At 41.2% G+C, this 16,435-nt stretch overlaps 1 protein-coding gene across 4 annotated transcripts in view; it reads left to right on the forward strand.

Annotated features, from left to right (window-relative positions):
• Positions 1-16,435, forward strand: part of LOC129822080 (calcium/calmodulin-dependent protein kinase kinase 1-like) — a 150,397-nt gene that overhangs the window by 106,077 nt on the left and 27,885 nt on the right. For 3 of the 4 annotated variants that reach the window (XR_008754446.1, XM_055879980.1, XM_055879994.1), the window contains exons 13-14: positions 1,456-1,584; positions 1,736-1,839. Coding sequence is in view for 3 of the 4 variants with exons in the window: in XM_055879980.1 (XP_055735955.1) it covers positions 1,456-1,584; positions 1,736-1,839 (233 nt within the window). In the remaining variant the exon portion in view is untranslated. Of the gene's footprint in view, positions 1-1,455; positions 1,585-1,735; positions 1,844-16,435 lie in introns of those variants that run through there. The other variant, XM_055880004.1, reaches the window with a different exon arrangement.

Here is a 16,435-nt window from a genome sequence, read left to right on the forward strand (position 1 = left end):
GCTCTGACCTCAATCCCATAGAAAATTTGTGGGCAGAACTGAAAAAGCGTGTACGAGCAAGGAGGCCTACAAACCTGACTCAGTTACACCAGCTCTGTCAGGAGGAATGGGCCAAAATTCACCCAACTTATTGTGGGAAGCTTGTGGAAGGCTACCCGAAACGTTTGACCCAATAATAAATGTAAAGGCAATGTTACTAAATACTAATTGAGTGTATGTAAACTTCTGACCCACTGGGAATGTGATGGAAAAAATAAAAGCTGAAATAAATAATTCTCTCTACTATTATTCTGACATTTCACAATCTTAAAATAAAGTGGTGTTCATAACTAACCTAAGACAGGGAATTTTTACTAGGATTAAATGTCAGGAATTGTGAAAAACTGAGTTTAAATGTATTTGGCTAAGGTGTATGTAAACTTCCGACTTCATCTGTATGTGTTCCAGAAGTCCTGGTACTACTCCATGTACAACTCTGGGAGACTGGGGGTGGCCGCCTCCACTGGTTACTGAATAGAGCAAGGGATTTGTATATATTGGAAAAATGTATGATCTTTGATAGCAGAGTCTAACATCTAGTCTTGGGGTGGTTGCCACCAAAACTGACAAACATTGGCCCCTATCAACCAAACATTCTCAATTAAAACATCTACAAAATTTGCAATGCTTGATTATGATATCATCCTATTCAAAAATTATTTGTATTCCTTCGAGTCCAAATTGCCATGGTAATGAAATAGGAAGGAAGGGAAGGAAGAAAAATAAGGATGGAAAAGAAGGGCATGGACTGTTTCAAATCAAAATAGAATGGCTTAGCTGCTATCTTTGATTAGCTTACCATGAAATACTTCAATTTACTCAAAGCCACTGACACACATAGAGGAAGCAAGAACTATCCAGACCTGACACCCTGGTGTCATTCTCTCTCTCTCTCTCTCTCTCTCTCTCTCTCTCTCTCTCTCTCTCTCTCTCTCTCTCTCTCTCTCTCTCTCTCTCTCTCTCTCTCTCTCTCTCTCTCTCTCTCTCTCTCTCTCTCTCTCTCTCTCTCTCTCTCTCTCTCTCTCTCTCTCTCTCTCTCTCTCTCTCTCTCTCTCTCTCTCTCTCTCTCTCTCTCTCTCTCTCTCTCTCTCTCTCTCTCTCTCTCTCTCTCTCTCGATGGCATCCCCTAGAGTCTGGCCAATAGATGATTGCGATAGTTATTCCCCTTCTCTCTCAGCTAGGCTTTCTGAGTGCTTTGTCTTTTTGCTTTTCTCTGTGTTTTTGTCCTGTTCCATCATTTCAGGAAGCCTCATTAGGTTGTCTTATCATCCACGTCTCCAGTAATGATTTGACAAGGATCTTACAGTAACTTTAGATTCTTCTGCATGGGCATATCTCTCATGGTAGGATTTGTCCAGTTGTGTCCAGGCACATACCATACCATTGTGACATTCTGGTTCTGTGTGTCTCTGTCAGTTGGACCCGTGGGTGACCCAGGATGGTTGTGACCCTCTGCCTCTTGAGGAGGACCACTGCAGTATGGTGGAGGTTACTGAAGAGGAGGTGCAGAACTCTGTCAAGTTTGTCCCCAGCCTGTCCACCGTGGTAAGGAGTCTGAAGTGTGTGTACTCATGTCTTTGTGTCTCCCTGCCTTCATGGATGTACATACATGTGTTTCTGTGGTCATAGGTTTGTGTGTGCGTTTGCACGTCTGTGTGTGAATCATCTGATTCTAAGACGTGTGTGTGTGTTTCAGATCCTGGTGAAGGCCATGCTGCGCAAGAGATCCTTCAGTAACCCCTATGAGTGTCCCAGGAGTAGAGCGGAGAGGTCCATGTCTGCACCTAGCAACCTGCTCATGTGAGTAGTACAGCTCCAACACCCAAACTGCCAATTTATCAGTCACCCACCAATAATATCTCTACTGTGACTTACACGCCCAATAACAGATATTACATGGAGACGATTTTGTCGGCTGATATTAGGCTTTTACAGATATACTGTATTTGTATTGGCGTAAACAAAAAAAGAAGGATTGATCTAAGATGTGGAGAAAATGCTTGGAAAAAAGCTGTTTGTAGAATTCAACTTTTTTTTCGCATTTCATTATTTGTCCTGGATTGGGTGCTCTTTACATGGCTATAAGCTTATCTTGCCTTGGCGCGCTACAGCAAGACTGGATACTATCACCCAACGCAACTACACCAGTAGGAGATGAGAGTGAACTACTGTGAACTTGCTGTTACTGTTTCTATGTGGAGTCCTGAGTTGACAGCTCAATAAAGTGACAGCAATGCGCACTGGCCATACTCTTAAGCAATAAGGCACGTCGGGGGTTTGTGGTATATGGCTAAGGGCTGTTCTTAAGCATGACGCAACGCGGAGTGCCTAGATACAGCCCTTAGCCGTGGTATATTGTCCATATACCACAAACCGCCGAGGTGCCTTATTGCTATAATGAACTGGTTACCAACGTAATTAGAACAGTAAAAATAAATGTTTTGCCATACCAGTGGTTTACGGTCTGATATACCACAGCTGTCAGCCAATCAGCATTCAGGACTCGAACCACCCAGTTTTATAATGTTACTTGAATTGTCACGGTAGGGTGTTGAGTGTCGTGACAATCAATGAACGCTATGCCCAAATGTAAAGCAAGTGTCGTGCTAATAACGTTCGACTCTGTGGTAACGTTAACATCACAGCCCTTTAGTGAAGCCCTCGAAATCTGATGTTATACAGTATTTTCTTTTTGCAAAGGGTATTCCCCAAGCTGTCATTAAAATGTTTTCAGAGACACAAAAAAAAACACAGCAGGTTACAAAGTAGAGCTTCGTAGTTACGTTTTCGTGAATGGGTTGCCACTTGTCAGGGACTTCACTCATGCCGCCAAACTTACCCTAGTAAAACTGACTATCCTACCGATCCTCGACTTTGGCGATGTCATCTACAAAATAGCTTCCAATACTCTACTCAGCAAATTGGATGCAGTCTATCACAGTGCCATCCGTTTTGTTACCAAAGAGCCTTATACCACCCACCACTGCGACCTTGGCTGGCCCTCGCTACATAATCGTCGCCAAACCCACTGGCTCCAGGTCATCTACAAGTCTATGCTAGGTAAAGCACCGCCTTATCTCAGCTCACTGGTCACGATAACAACACCCACCCATAGCACGCGCTCCAGCAGGTATATCTCACTGGTCATCCCCAAAGCCAACACCTCCTTTGGCCGCCTTTCCTTCCAGTTCTCTGCTGCCAATGACTGGAACAAATTTCAGAAATCGCTGAAGCTGGAGACTTACATTTCCCTCACTAACTTTAAACATCAGCTACCTGAGCAGCTAACCGATCGCTGCAGCTGTACATAGTCCATCTGTAAATAGCCCACCCAATCGACCTACCTCATCCCCATATTGTTTTTATTTACTTTGCTGCTTTTTTGCACACCAGTTGTAAATGAGAACTTGTTCTCAACTAGCTTACCTGGTTAAATAAAAAAAATAAAAACGGATCCAATTCACGTTTTTCCACCCCAATCTAGCCCGCTAACTAAGGTTAGTACCCTCTTGGGATCTTTGGGACGACCCTACGCTAAACCCAAACCGTAACCAAAAATTGGTCCGATGTTTTTTGTTTTATCTAGCAGCACATGTTTGACACAGACACACATACTGCAATTAGCACACATCACTCACTCCTCCTATCCTCCTTATTGATCTTCTTCTTATTACAATTATTCATATTGTTATCATTATAATAATAAGTCATGTCATTATCATTAGTAGGTTTAGTAGACTAGTAGCCTTGTATCGAGCTGTAGGCCTAAGAGCATGCATTTTACAGTAGCCTAGGGTACCTAAAACGTCCATTAATACATTTCAAGTCCTTAAAAATAGAAATCAACTCAGCAAGTCTATTGTCCTGCTTATAGCCCATCAAGGGTGGATGGCTAGTTTTGTTTTACAACAATAGCTTAAGCTGCCGAACGATTTGCACCTGGCCCACAGATGAGGCATCGCCAGCTGTGAATTCTACTAGACACTTCAGACAATGAAAAAGTGAATGTGACTGTACATCAAATATTGCAATGGTAAAACTATCATTTTTGCCTGACATGATAACTTTGCCTTCTCTTAATTCTTGCCTTAAATGTTGGCATGCATAACATTTTTTTAACCAATTCTGATATTTGGATATTCTGAATCATACAGTATTATGAACGCGGAACACACTCGCCACTCTCGTTCAACAACTCTAAATCACTTTTGCTTGCGCTCCAAAGGGATAACTTGAAATAAAAATATATAGATTCCTGAAATAGTCGAAAGGAACATTTTATCATTTATTAGCCTAGTGGTTCTAAGTTTTCAGGCACATCATGTGAATTAGGCCTTGTGTAAAATCATTGTAAAAAACACAAAAGCTACTGTTGCATGTAGGTCTAGATTATTTATGGGTTGATCATATAGAAATATAGAAACGTTATTTGAACAACACCAAAGCAAATGCCTGTCTATGGCACAGGAACCACTGACTCGCTGCCTTTTTCTATAATCAAGACACCTGCTGGTAACTCTCAACTTGAACAGCTCATGAAGTCTCCTAAATATCTGTCAACTAGGTGGAACTCTTATGACTAAAGAGGCTTCAGGCATAGCTTCATGAGTAGAACGTTATGGTATTAAGACTAAACAGGGCGGGCACTTCGGCCTACAGCTCGCTGTTGGTTATACAAGGCTACTACTATAAGAAGCCTACTAATGATAATGACATGACTTATTATAATGAGGATCATAATAATAACAATAAGAAGAAGGAGATCAAGATAAAGGAGGGTATAGGAGTGAGAGCTGTGTGCATATTATGTGTTAACGACAGGTGCTGTTAGATTACAATATCATTTTTCTGCCTTCTTAGAACAGTGTAAACAACACAAAATACATTCTAAGTAATACCAGAAAGTCTGTTCTAACATTTTTTTACAAAAAGCCTTTATTACAGCAGAGCAAAGATTAAAAACAGCCAGATATTTGGTCCTCACAGAATCAGTAGGCTATTAAACAAACACTCAAACAGGGAACAGAAGCAGGATCTGTCTTATTTCTGTCAATATATATGGATGATTTATAAGCCAGGCACCTTTAACAGTTAGGCTTTTGATTATAGACCTATTTAAATTGGGGTTTCCTCTCCTCAATTTTCTTAGACAGTTAAGGCAAGGGATGTTTCTCCGCTGCTGCCTCTACCGCGTTGTTCTCAACACCAAAATGCTGGTTAACTTCGCTATTATGCACATAGCAACATATAGGGAAAAGCGCCAATGCAATGCTGCACTGAAGATTATGTTTCAGAACAGCAGACAGCTATATTTTTCAGCATAGGGCTGAGTGACTCACTCATTCGTGGCTTTCGTTCATAATAAATTATACTATAATGCAGGGATAAAGACACATTCTTTCTGATCGTCTGTAGCATACACCGTCTCTCTCTCGGTACAGCTCATTTCATTTGAATTATTATGTGGATTATAATACATTTACATATTTGTAGGGGTTGATGCATTTTTCATGAGGACAAATCAGGTCTGTGGTATTGAGTTAGGAATGTAAAACTTTAGTCATCTAGCAGACGTTCTTATCCAGAACGATTTACATACATTTACATACTTTTTTGTACTGGTCCCCCATGAGAATCAAACCAACAACTGTGGCGTTGCAAGCGCCATGCTTTACCAACCGAGCCAAATGGGACTTAAGCATCGAATACCTTGTAAGTTTGCTCTTTTTGTCCATTAGGCTACACTTTACAATATGACTTAACTCTGACTGACCGCAGCATCTATCGGTAATCTAAACAGTGGCACAAATTGGGGGATTTTTCACACCTGTCCGAGCTGTTAGACTATCCTTTTGTAAATTAATGGAGGTGTGAATGTTTCTTTACGATTTTCGAAAAAAAGGATACTTGTGCCCTACAGCCCATTACATCAACAAAGAGCGTGTGCTCGTGGAGAGGGTGTGATTCACCATGGAGTAGGACAGTTCCCAGCTCAAAACTGTCGATAACATAAGGCCAGCTATTGTGAAAGAATACTTGTGGATCTTGTTGTTCCTCTATCGCTTCACACTCGACTTGGAGGCAAGCAAACAGCCTACTCTTCACCTGGTTGTTGTCTGGTTCCAAAGGATAAACTGTCACCTACAGAGGGATGTGTCGTTTCAGAGAGAAGCCAGCTGCAAGCCTGCAACCAGGCACAGTGGATGATATCCTTTTCCTGCACAGCAATTTGAAGAAATCAGAGTGATGAATGGACTGTTTTTGAAGTTATTATTTTAGGAGCTTTATTTGTTGCCTAATATTAGAAGGGTCTTTCAAAGTGATTTGCGTTGTCAATGTGCTGCATTGCATTGTGAAAAAAATATATATATCGTTCATTATTCATGGCATGGTTTCTTTTTTAGCTAAATGTTGAATAGACATGCAGACAAATTAATTCATGCCGGAAAAGAGGAATAATAGCCTACTATTAGGCTAAATAAATTGATGTTATTTTGTTGAGTAACGGATCGGCTCTCAGAACTCATAAGAGGCGGATTCTTTCTTCAATATAATCATTAATTCAGAAGGTTAAAGCCATAGATCTTAGGCCCACAGTAAATGAAATTAGATAACCAGGTTCATTTTTCATCAAGCTATAATAATCTATGACTTCTTGGAATGTTATAAAGTCCAAAAGTTATGGGTAGAGATAGAAAGTATTTTCTTTTGATCTGTTTGCATATTTCAAGACCTAGCATTTGAGGGTGCAGGTTGGATGCTACTTTTCTCGTCAATCATCTTGAAAAAACGTACGAAATCAAACAATCCTCCGTTGTTAACACAATGGAAAAGTAAAATGCTTTATTATCTACATGTTGAATGTGAGTGGGTGACAAAGAGACACTAAGTGGTGTAGTTTAGGCCATGTGGTGGAGAGTGTTGCTGGAGATGGGGGGGGGGGGGGGGGGGGGGTGAGCATGTGGGTCTGAGCAGGTGTGATGTAGTTGATGTTTGTGTCATGTTGTCATTTCTATGTGTATGTTTATTATTGTAAAAAAATATATATCTTACATTTTTTTAAGGAAAAATTACAGCTAGCCACAAGTATCTGATTAATCATTATGAATAGGATTTATTTAATTTAATTTACATTCTTCATTGTAACCACGTCACACAAAAAATGAACACATACACACACACACACACACAACATGAGCAGATTAACATGATCAAAACATTTCTTTATTAAAGACGATCAGAAAGAATGCTGGTACTTACTTATTTTTGATCAAAAGCCACAAATTAGTGAGTCACTCAGCTTTATGCTGACATCTAGGCTTGAGCAGAGACATCAGGGGAAGTTCCATGCATGAGTGACATAAGTGGTCGCTTATGGCCCGCGGCCACTAGGGGGCCTCCGACCCAATTTTTTTAAACAAAAAATATAAAAGTGCCTTCAGAAAGTATTCATACCCTTTGACTTATTCCACATTTTGTTATATTACAGACTGAATTTAAAATGGATTAAATGTAGATTTATTTGTCACTTGCCTACACACATAATGTCAAAGTTGAATTACATATGGAATTTATTTGACAAATTAATAAAGAAAGAAAAGCAGAAATGCATTGGGTCAATAAGTATTCAACCCCTTTGTTATAGCAAGCCTAAATAAGTTCAGGAGGTAAAATGTGCTTAACAAGTCACATAATAAGTTGCATTTACTCACTCTGTGTGCAAAAATAGTGTTTAACGTGTTTTTTTTATGACTACCTCATCTCTGTACCCCACACATACAATTATCTGTAATGTCCCTCAGTCAAGCAGTGAATTTCAAACACAGATTCAACCACAAAGACCAGGGATGTTTTCCTATGCCTCGCAAAAAGGGGCACAAAAGTAGACATGGAATATTCCTTTGAGCAATGTTCACTCAAAGCTGCGCGCGTGTGAGGGCAGTAGTCTCCTGCAGAAGAAATACTCTATCAGCCCATGGCGATTTTGTCTTAAAGGGGCAGTGTTGTATTTTGAGACAGGCTTGAATAAGCTAAGTAGCCAATAGGCAGAGGGTAGCATAATTTGTCTGATTCTCTGTAATAATGGTATGTCAACAATAAAGCATTTTATTTTGTAAAGTAGTTTCTTGCATTAAACAACACCATTTTCAGTCACCTCCTTGTCTGAAGGATGTGGATAAACAGGTTAATGTCAAGCCCTGCAAGTTTTTTTCAAAAGCCATGGAATGTAGGCCTACATTGAACACCACACATTGGCTGCTACTATAGGCTGAATGATAGAATAGTTATTTCCATGTTAAAATGGTATGGGATGCATTTTCTCCATTGTTTTTTATTGTAGGCCACTCTGGTAGGCCTACGTTATGATCAAATAGCCATAGTAGCCTACTTGGCCACTGATAAAACTGCAACTTAAAGTGTTCACATTAAACGTGCTCGTTGGAAGTTTCACAGAATTTTCACAACGTTCAAGTTTGCGCTCATCAGACCTGAAATTTGCTCAGTGCCGAGAAACATTTGAGGGAACATTGCCTTTGAGCATGGTGTTATTAAGTCATTAATTACACTTTGGATGGTGTATCAATGCACTACAAAGTTACAGGTCAGTTGCCGGAGAGGAAGGAAACCGCTCAGGGATTTCACCATGAGGCCAATAGTGACTTTTTAGTTACAGAGTTTAATAGCTGTGATAGGAGAAAACTGAGGATGGATCAACAACATTGTAGTTACTTTACAATAATAACCTAATTGACAGAGTGAAAAGAAGAAAGCCTGTACAGAATAAAAAAATATTCCAAAACATGCATCTTATTTGCAACAAGACACTAAAGTAATACTGCAAAATATGTGGCAAAGCAATTAACTTTTTGTGCTTAATACAAAGTTTGATTTTGGGGGCAAATCCAATACTGAATACCACTGAGAACCATGGCACAACATCCCAAGAATGCCCTAAAAAGTTCAGAGGGATAACTTCACACCGAAACCCTTAGGGGACCTAATGGGAAGTCGCCAAATGTCCTCAGGACGTCCTCTGTTTTCTGGGTTACTGCTGTTTAATGTTAATTTCAATGAATGCATTTATGTAAGTGGATGTATTCCGTTTTTTGCTCTTTATAGTGTGCGGCTTCATAAATTCTTTGTTGATATATTCTGTCTGTCTATTATGTTTACAAAATGAATGTCTTCATGTTTAATTTCCCTTATTTTGATGGACATGGAATAGTCTCAAAAGTGTCAAACTCATCAATCCGGCACTCCAGGCAGGCTCAAGCAAACGCTCAAAGTATTACAATTTCAAATTTGGATGGCACCAAGGCAATTGGTGTTAAATGAACATGTCGAGTAAACTTGGATGAGACCTGAAGACTTGTATTAGCTCCAAAAGCTAACACCTTGCCTTAAGCCCAGCAGAGGCTATCAAAGTCTTGTGCTGCGCAGAACTAACTCAGTCAGTAACACCAGCCAGTAACACCAGCAACCATCCAGCTCAATCCAAACAGACATGTCTACTATAAAATAACGTATAATACTGTCGTGAAAATAGGACTTTTGTTTTGAAGTTTACATATGATTGATGTTTAATGTTGTAATTTGCAGTGGGTGGTGGTATATGTGTCAATTTGAGGGAAGTAGTACATAAAAACATGTTATTAAACAATATAAACATACACAGACGGAAGACAACAGACAGCCACAAACATCGCCTCCATCTCCAACTCCTGCAAGACTCTATCCCACTTGACATCAAACTGCGCCACTCTGCCCTTCTCTGTCACCCACACCCTTTCAATATTCAAATAATAATGCATTTGACTCTTCCACCGTCCCAAGGATGGAGGATCACTTGATTTACAGTTTTTAAGCAAAAGTTTTTTCAAAATGATTGATGAGAAAAGTACGGTCCAACCCATTGGGTATCTCACCGCACCCTAATAAGCCATATCTTGAAATATGCATATAGAGAGATTAAAATTACATGTATGTTGTAAAAAAAAAAGTTGTTACTAACCGGTTAATGTAATAACCACTGGTTAATGTAATAGCTTACAATACTCCGCCTCCCCCCTATACACACACCACACATCCCACGTCCCCTTTTGAGAGCAGATAAACCAAACACCTGGAGCTGCCAACTTGCTCTGCCATAGTACCATAATTCAGGGACAATATATTACCGTATAATTTGGAGCTGACAGCTTTACAATTACAAATCCCCTGCAAGAGACGTTTCACCTCCGGACCCATCCTCGTTCATCCTGATCCTACTCGTCCCTTTGTGGTAGAGGTGGACGCCTCGGACACCGGAGCAGGGGCGGTTCTTTCACAGCGGAACGAGGAGGACAAGAAACTGCACCCATGCGCCTTTCTCTCCAGGCAACCGGGAGCTTTTGGCAGTTAAATGGTCCCTTTAGGGGTGGAGACACTGGTTGGAGGGGGAACCTCATCCTTTCGTGATCTGGACAGACCATAAGAACTTGGTGTCCATTCAAGAAGCCAAGAGGTTGAATGCTCGCCAGGCTAGGTGGGCTCTGTTTTTTAACAGGTTTGATTTCACACTAGCCTATCGCCCGGGGATCCAAGAATCAGAAAGCAGATGCCCTGTCCCGCCAACACAATGTCTCTAACAAGGGGAGGGAATCCGAGGCCATCATCCCCAGCTCCCGCATTGTGGCCCCTGTGATATGGAGTATCAAATCAAATCAAATTGTATTGGTCACATACACATGGTTAGCAGATGTTAATGCGAGTGTAGCGAAATGCTTGTGCTTCTAGTTCCAGCAGTGCAGTAATATCTAACAAGTAATCTAACAATTCCCCAACATATACCTAATATACACAAATCTAAAGGTATGGAATAACAATATGTACATATAAATATATGGATGAGCGATGGCCGAGTAGCATAGGCGAGATACAATAGATAGTATACGATACAGTATATACATATGAGATGAGTAATTTAAGATATGTAAACATTATTAAAGTGGCATTGTTTAAAGTGACTAGTGAGTCTCTATGTAGGCAGCAGCCTCTCTGAGTTAGTGATTGCGGTTTAGCAGTCTGATGGCCTTGAGATAGAAGCTGTTTTTCAGTCTCTCGGTCCCAGCTTTGAAGCACTTGTACTGACCTCACCTTCTGGATGGTAGCGGGATGAACAGGCAGTGGCTTGGGTGGTTGTTGTCCTTGATGATCTTTTTGGCCTTCTTGTGACATCGGGAGTATTGAGACCACGGTACGACAAGCCCAGACCCGAGAACCTGACCTCGGCCGAAGTCCCACTAACAGACTTTATGTTCCACAATCAGCCCATTCTCGAGTGCCACAATGGGGACAATTCTCTAAATTAACTGGGCATCCAGGGGTTAATCGGACACTGGTGTTCCTGAGGCGGAAATTCTGGTGGCCCAACATGATTGAGTATGTGAGATCCTTTGTTGCGGCCTGTTCCACCTGGGCCCAAAGCAAGTCCTCACGACAGCGACAGGCTGGGTTGCTCCAACCTCTGCCCATCCCCAGCCGGCCCTGGTTCCATCTGTCCTTAGACTTTATCACCGGGTTACCTCCATCCCAAGGGCTTACCACTATCCAGGTGGTCATCGATCGGTTCTCCAAGGCAGCCCATTTCATCGCCTTATCTAAGTTGCCCTCAGGGAAAGATTACCATGTCTTTTGACTACACAGACTTCCCCATGACATTGTCTCAGATCGTGGGCCCCATTTCTTTGCACAGTATTGGAAGGCCTTCTGTTCCCTGTTGGAGGAGTCGGTGAGTCTCTCCTCGGGGTTCCACCCACCCTATATCAGATATTTTCTTTGCAGTATTGGCCAATAGCAAAATATATATTTTTCATTTTATGTATTTTTTAACCATGACAGAGCATAAAACACACTCTAGGATCAGAACATTTCACTTAATGATAAACAACTCAGAAAAGTAAATTGAATGGTGAAAATGTTAATGGTGGAAAATAAATAGATATTTTTTGGGACCCATTTGTTTGTCAAAAGCCATTTCTGGGCCAGAAAAATAAATACAGTATACAGGTTCATTATAATTTGTACACATGTATTATTTGGAGGTTCATGTTGGAGATGCAATATTGTGGACATTTTGGGACAATACCTATACAGTCTAATGGGAAAACTGTGCCGGCCAACCAGGAGCTGGAGAAGTTCCTCTGCTGTTTCGTCTCCACTCAGGCCAGCAGCTGTAGCAAGTTCCTCATCTGGGCAGAATATGCTCATAACACACTGCCGAACTGTCGCCGTTAAAGTGTCAGTTCGAGTTCCCCCCTGTTTCCTGAACAAGAGGCCGAAGCGGGGGTGCCATCAACCGAGGCGTTCATTCGAGGATGTTGCTGCACCGGGATCAGAGCGCGATCCTCCTTGCTCCACTCCTCTGCCCGACACCAACACCAGGCAAACCGGCAACAAAGGCCTCTTCGGCTCCTCTGACCGGGTCAACTTGTGTGGCTTTCCACCCGTGATCTTCCCTTAAAGGTGGACTCGTGGTAGCTCGCTCCATACTACGTAGGACCATTCAAGATCCTGAGTCGCATCAACCCGATTACCTATCATCTCCAGCTTCCCAAGTCTATGAGGGTCTGTCCCTTCTCTCCCTCCACACCTGCTGCTCCGCCCCCTCAACTTGTGGATGGCAGCCCAGCCTAAACTGTCCGGCGTTTGTTGGAGGTTCGTCAGGTCCAAGGCACCCTGCAGTACCTGGTGGACTGGGAGGGCTACGGTCCCTAGGATTGGGTGCCTGCCCGGGTCATCCTGGATCCGGGAAATTGTTCGGGACTTTAACCAACTATGTGGGGGTCGCCCTGGCTCAGTGGCTGGAGCCGCTCCTAGAAGGGAGGGTACTGTCATCGTTCCACCTGTCACCAGAGGGTGGCAGAGAACGTCCTAAAGACATTAATGACAGTCTGGTGTGTCCTATTACTCGTTATGATTTCCCTGTTAATAACTTCTTATGGCTGCAGCCCGACGCCGGTACACTTATGACAACAGCCACTTCAAGTGCAGGGCGCGAAATTCAAAAGATTTTTTTTTAAATATTTAACTTTCACACATTAACAAGTCCAATACAGCATATGAAAGGTACACATCTTGTGAATCCAGCCAACATGTCCGATTTTTAAAATGTTTTACAGGGAAGACACAATATGTAAATCTATTAGCTAACCACGTTAGCAAAAGACACCACTTTTTTTACTCCACCAGTTTTTTACTCCATCAGTAGCTATCGCAAATTCGACCAAATAAAGATATAAATAGCCACTAACCAAGAAACAACTTCATCAGATGACAGTCTGATAACATATTTGTTGTATAGCATATGTTTTGTTAGAAAAATGTGCATATTTCAGGTATAAATCATAGTTTACATTGCAGCTACATTCAGAAATTGCACCGAAAGCAGCCATAAAACTTACAGACACCAACGTCAAATACCTAATTACTCATCATAAAACATTTCTGAAAAATACATAGTGTACAGCAAATGAAAGACAGGCATCTTGTGATTCCAGCCAATATTTCCTATTTATTAAGTGTTTTACAGCGAAAACAAAATGTAGCGTTATATTAGCTTAGCACAATAGCCAGAAACACTTGGGCGCCGACGACTACGACAGATATATGAAATAGCATCATAAAATGTTTCTTACTTTTGCTGATCTTTCATCAGAATGTTGGACAAGGTGTCCTTTGTCCAGAACAGTCGTTGTTTGGATTTAGAACGGCAACTTTCCCTCTTCATTTAGCAAGCACACTAGCCTAGTGCCACGACGCTCTCCATGTCAACAACCGGAAGAGAACGGAACACGGCAAAACTCCCGAAAAATGTTCAATAATCTGATGAAACTATATTTAAAAACATACTTTACGATGATATGGTGACATGTATCAAATAAAATCAAAGCCAGAGATAATAGTCGCCTATAACGGCAGCTAAATAAAAGGCAATCCCACTGTCCACCTCGCGCTCTTCAGAGTACCGAAAATGGGGGACACGTCATTCCAAGATGATGTGTTCCATCTCAGACCAAGATAATCACCTCATTTCTTCTCTCACAGCCTCTTGACACCCAGGGGAAGGTGAATGACGTGCATGTATACTAATAGGTCTCGTGCCCATTTATAGGCAGGAAGAAGAACAGAGCATCGATTTCAGACTTTCCACTTCCTGGTCAGGAAATGTGCTGCAGAATGAGTTCTGTTTCACTCAGAGAAATAATTCAAACGGTTTTAGAAACTAGATAGTGTTTTCTATCCAATAGTAATAATAATATGCATATTGTACGAGCAAGAATTGAGTACGAGGCCGTTTGAAATGGGCACCTTTTATCTGGCTACTCAATACTGCCCCTTGCAGCCCAAACAGGTTAAAAGAGGTGTGTTTTCTGGTTTCCTTTGCAGAAGCTTGAATTGTTTATTGTGTGCATTTGTTTCCTGAGTGAGTTTTTGAGACTGTTTTTTTCCAGTATACTGTGATCCTGCAGCTACTGTTTATCAGTAAAGTATTTATGTTTATCCTTAACCACTGATTCCTCATCTGGTCTCTTCTCTGCACCTGGGTCCAACTTCACCACGTTACACTGTCTTTCTCTCTGTTTTCAATCTAATTCCTCCCCCTCTCTGGCAGTGAATAAGAGAAAGACATAATGGTTTGGAACTGTCACGGTTTTACCTCAGATGCCCCTGACCTGTGATGTTTTTGTTATTTTGTATACATTTACTATCCCTTTGGAATAGTAAACCTTGAGAATACATTATGTTTATTGGCTATACTAGACCTATACTGGACCTGTCATTAATTAAACAATTTCTCCTAAACATGTAACTTCACTGGGTAAGATAAGGATAGTGAGACAGTTGGAGACACATGTGACACAAAATCTGTATTTGACACAACAAAGGGTGACCTGAACATTGACTGGTTAGCAACTAGCTGTCCTCTCAAGAGGAACGTTCTAACTGTGGCTAATGTTTGTAATTTGACCCAGATTATCACTCAACCAATTAGAGTGCATACCAATAGTGTTGGATCTGTGATATCCACTTGTATTGATTATATATTTTTCTTCACTAATGCTGAAAAGCTTTGCTCCACAGCACTATCAGTTACCTTTGGCTGTAGTGTCTATAACATTGTGGCAATAATAAGGAAAGCCAAAGGTTGGGCATGAAGTCATTTACTGTATAAGTGTTTTCTCAGGACTCAAAATATTTTCTCAGGACTCTTTTGTTGAAAATGTAAAACATGTATGTTGTGTATGAGGAAGTTAATCCAGATGCAGCACTGGAAATATTTGTACAATTATTCATGCCAATTGTTGACAAGCATGCACCTGCTAAGAAATTAACTGTGAGAACTGTTAAAGCCCCCTCAATTGATGGTGAATTGAAAAAATGTATAATTTAAAGAAATTATTCAAAAGAGGTTGACATACTGTAAACTGATTGGTTGACATACTGTAAACTGAGAAATGTTGTGACTAAATTGAACAAAAAGAAGAAGAAATTATATTAATATACCAAGATAAATGACATAAAAACCAATGGAAAAGAACTTTGGAGTACCTTAAATGATATCATGGGCAGAAAACCCAATTCATCTCCATCGTTCATTGAAGTTGATAGGTCATTTATAACAAAACCTTTCCATATTGCCAATGATGGCACCGACAGACAGCTCTGCTTCTAGTTACTAAGCAACAGAACGTTGTTTGTGCCAGAAAGAACATTTGGATATCAGAGCAGCGGTAACTCACCAGCATTACGACCAGGAATACAACTTTCCCGAATTGGATCCTTTGTTCGTAACCCCCAGGGCAATTAAACTTATCCCAGGTTGTGCCAAGACACCGTCGGCAGAGAAGAGGTATTCGGAGTGGATTTAGTAATCCGACTCAGGAGGTGTGCACATCATCCACCGCTTCTGACTATATTACTCACTAATGTTCAGTCCCTGGACAATAGAGTAGACGAGCTCAGTGCGAGGATCTCCTTCCAGAGAGACATCAGGGACTGTAACATACTCTGTTTCACAGAATCATGGCTCTCCCCGGATATACTGCCCCTTCCATACAGCCAGCTGGGATCTCAGTTGCGCAGATAGGAATAAGAAACTCTCTGGGAAGAAGAAAGGCATAGGTGTATGTTTCATGATTAAAAACTCATGGTGTGATTGTGGTAAAGTACAGGAACTCAAGTCCCTTTGTTCACCCGATCTAGAATACCTGACAATCAAATGCCGACTGCATTACATCCCGAGATAATTCTCTTCAGTCATCATCACAGCCGTGTAAATGCCCCCTCAAGCCGATACCACGATGGCTCTCAAGGAACTACACTGCACTTTGTGCAAACTGGAAACCGCATATCC

This window comes from Salvelinus fontinalis, chromosome 2 (assembly GCF_029448725.1).
Source record: "Salvelinus fontinalis isolate EN_2023a chromosome 2, ASM2944872v1, whole genome shotgun sequence".
In the NCBI taxonomy this organism is placed as follows: Eukaryota; Metazoa; Chordata; class Actinopteri; order Salmoniformes; family Salmonidae; genus Salvelinus; species Salvelinus fontinalis.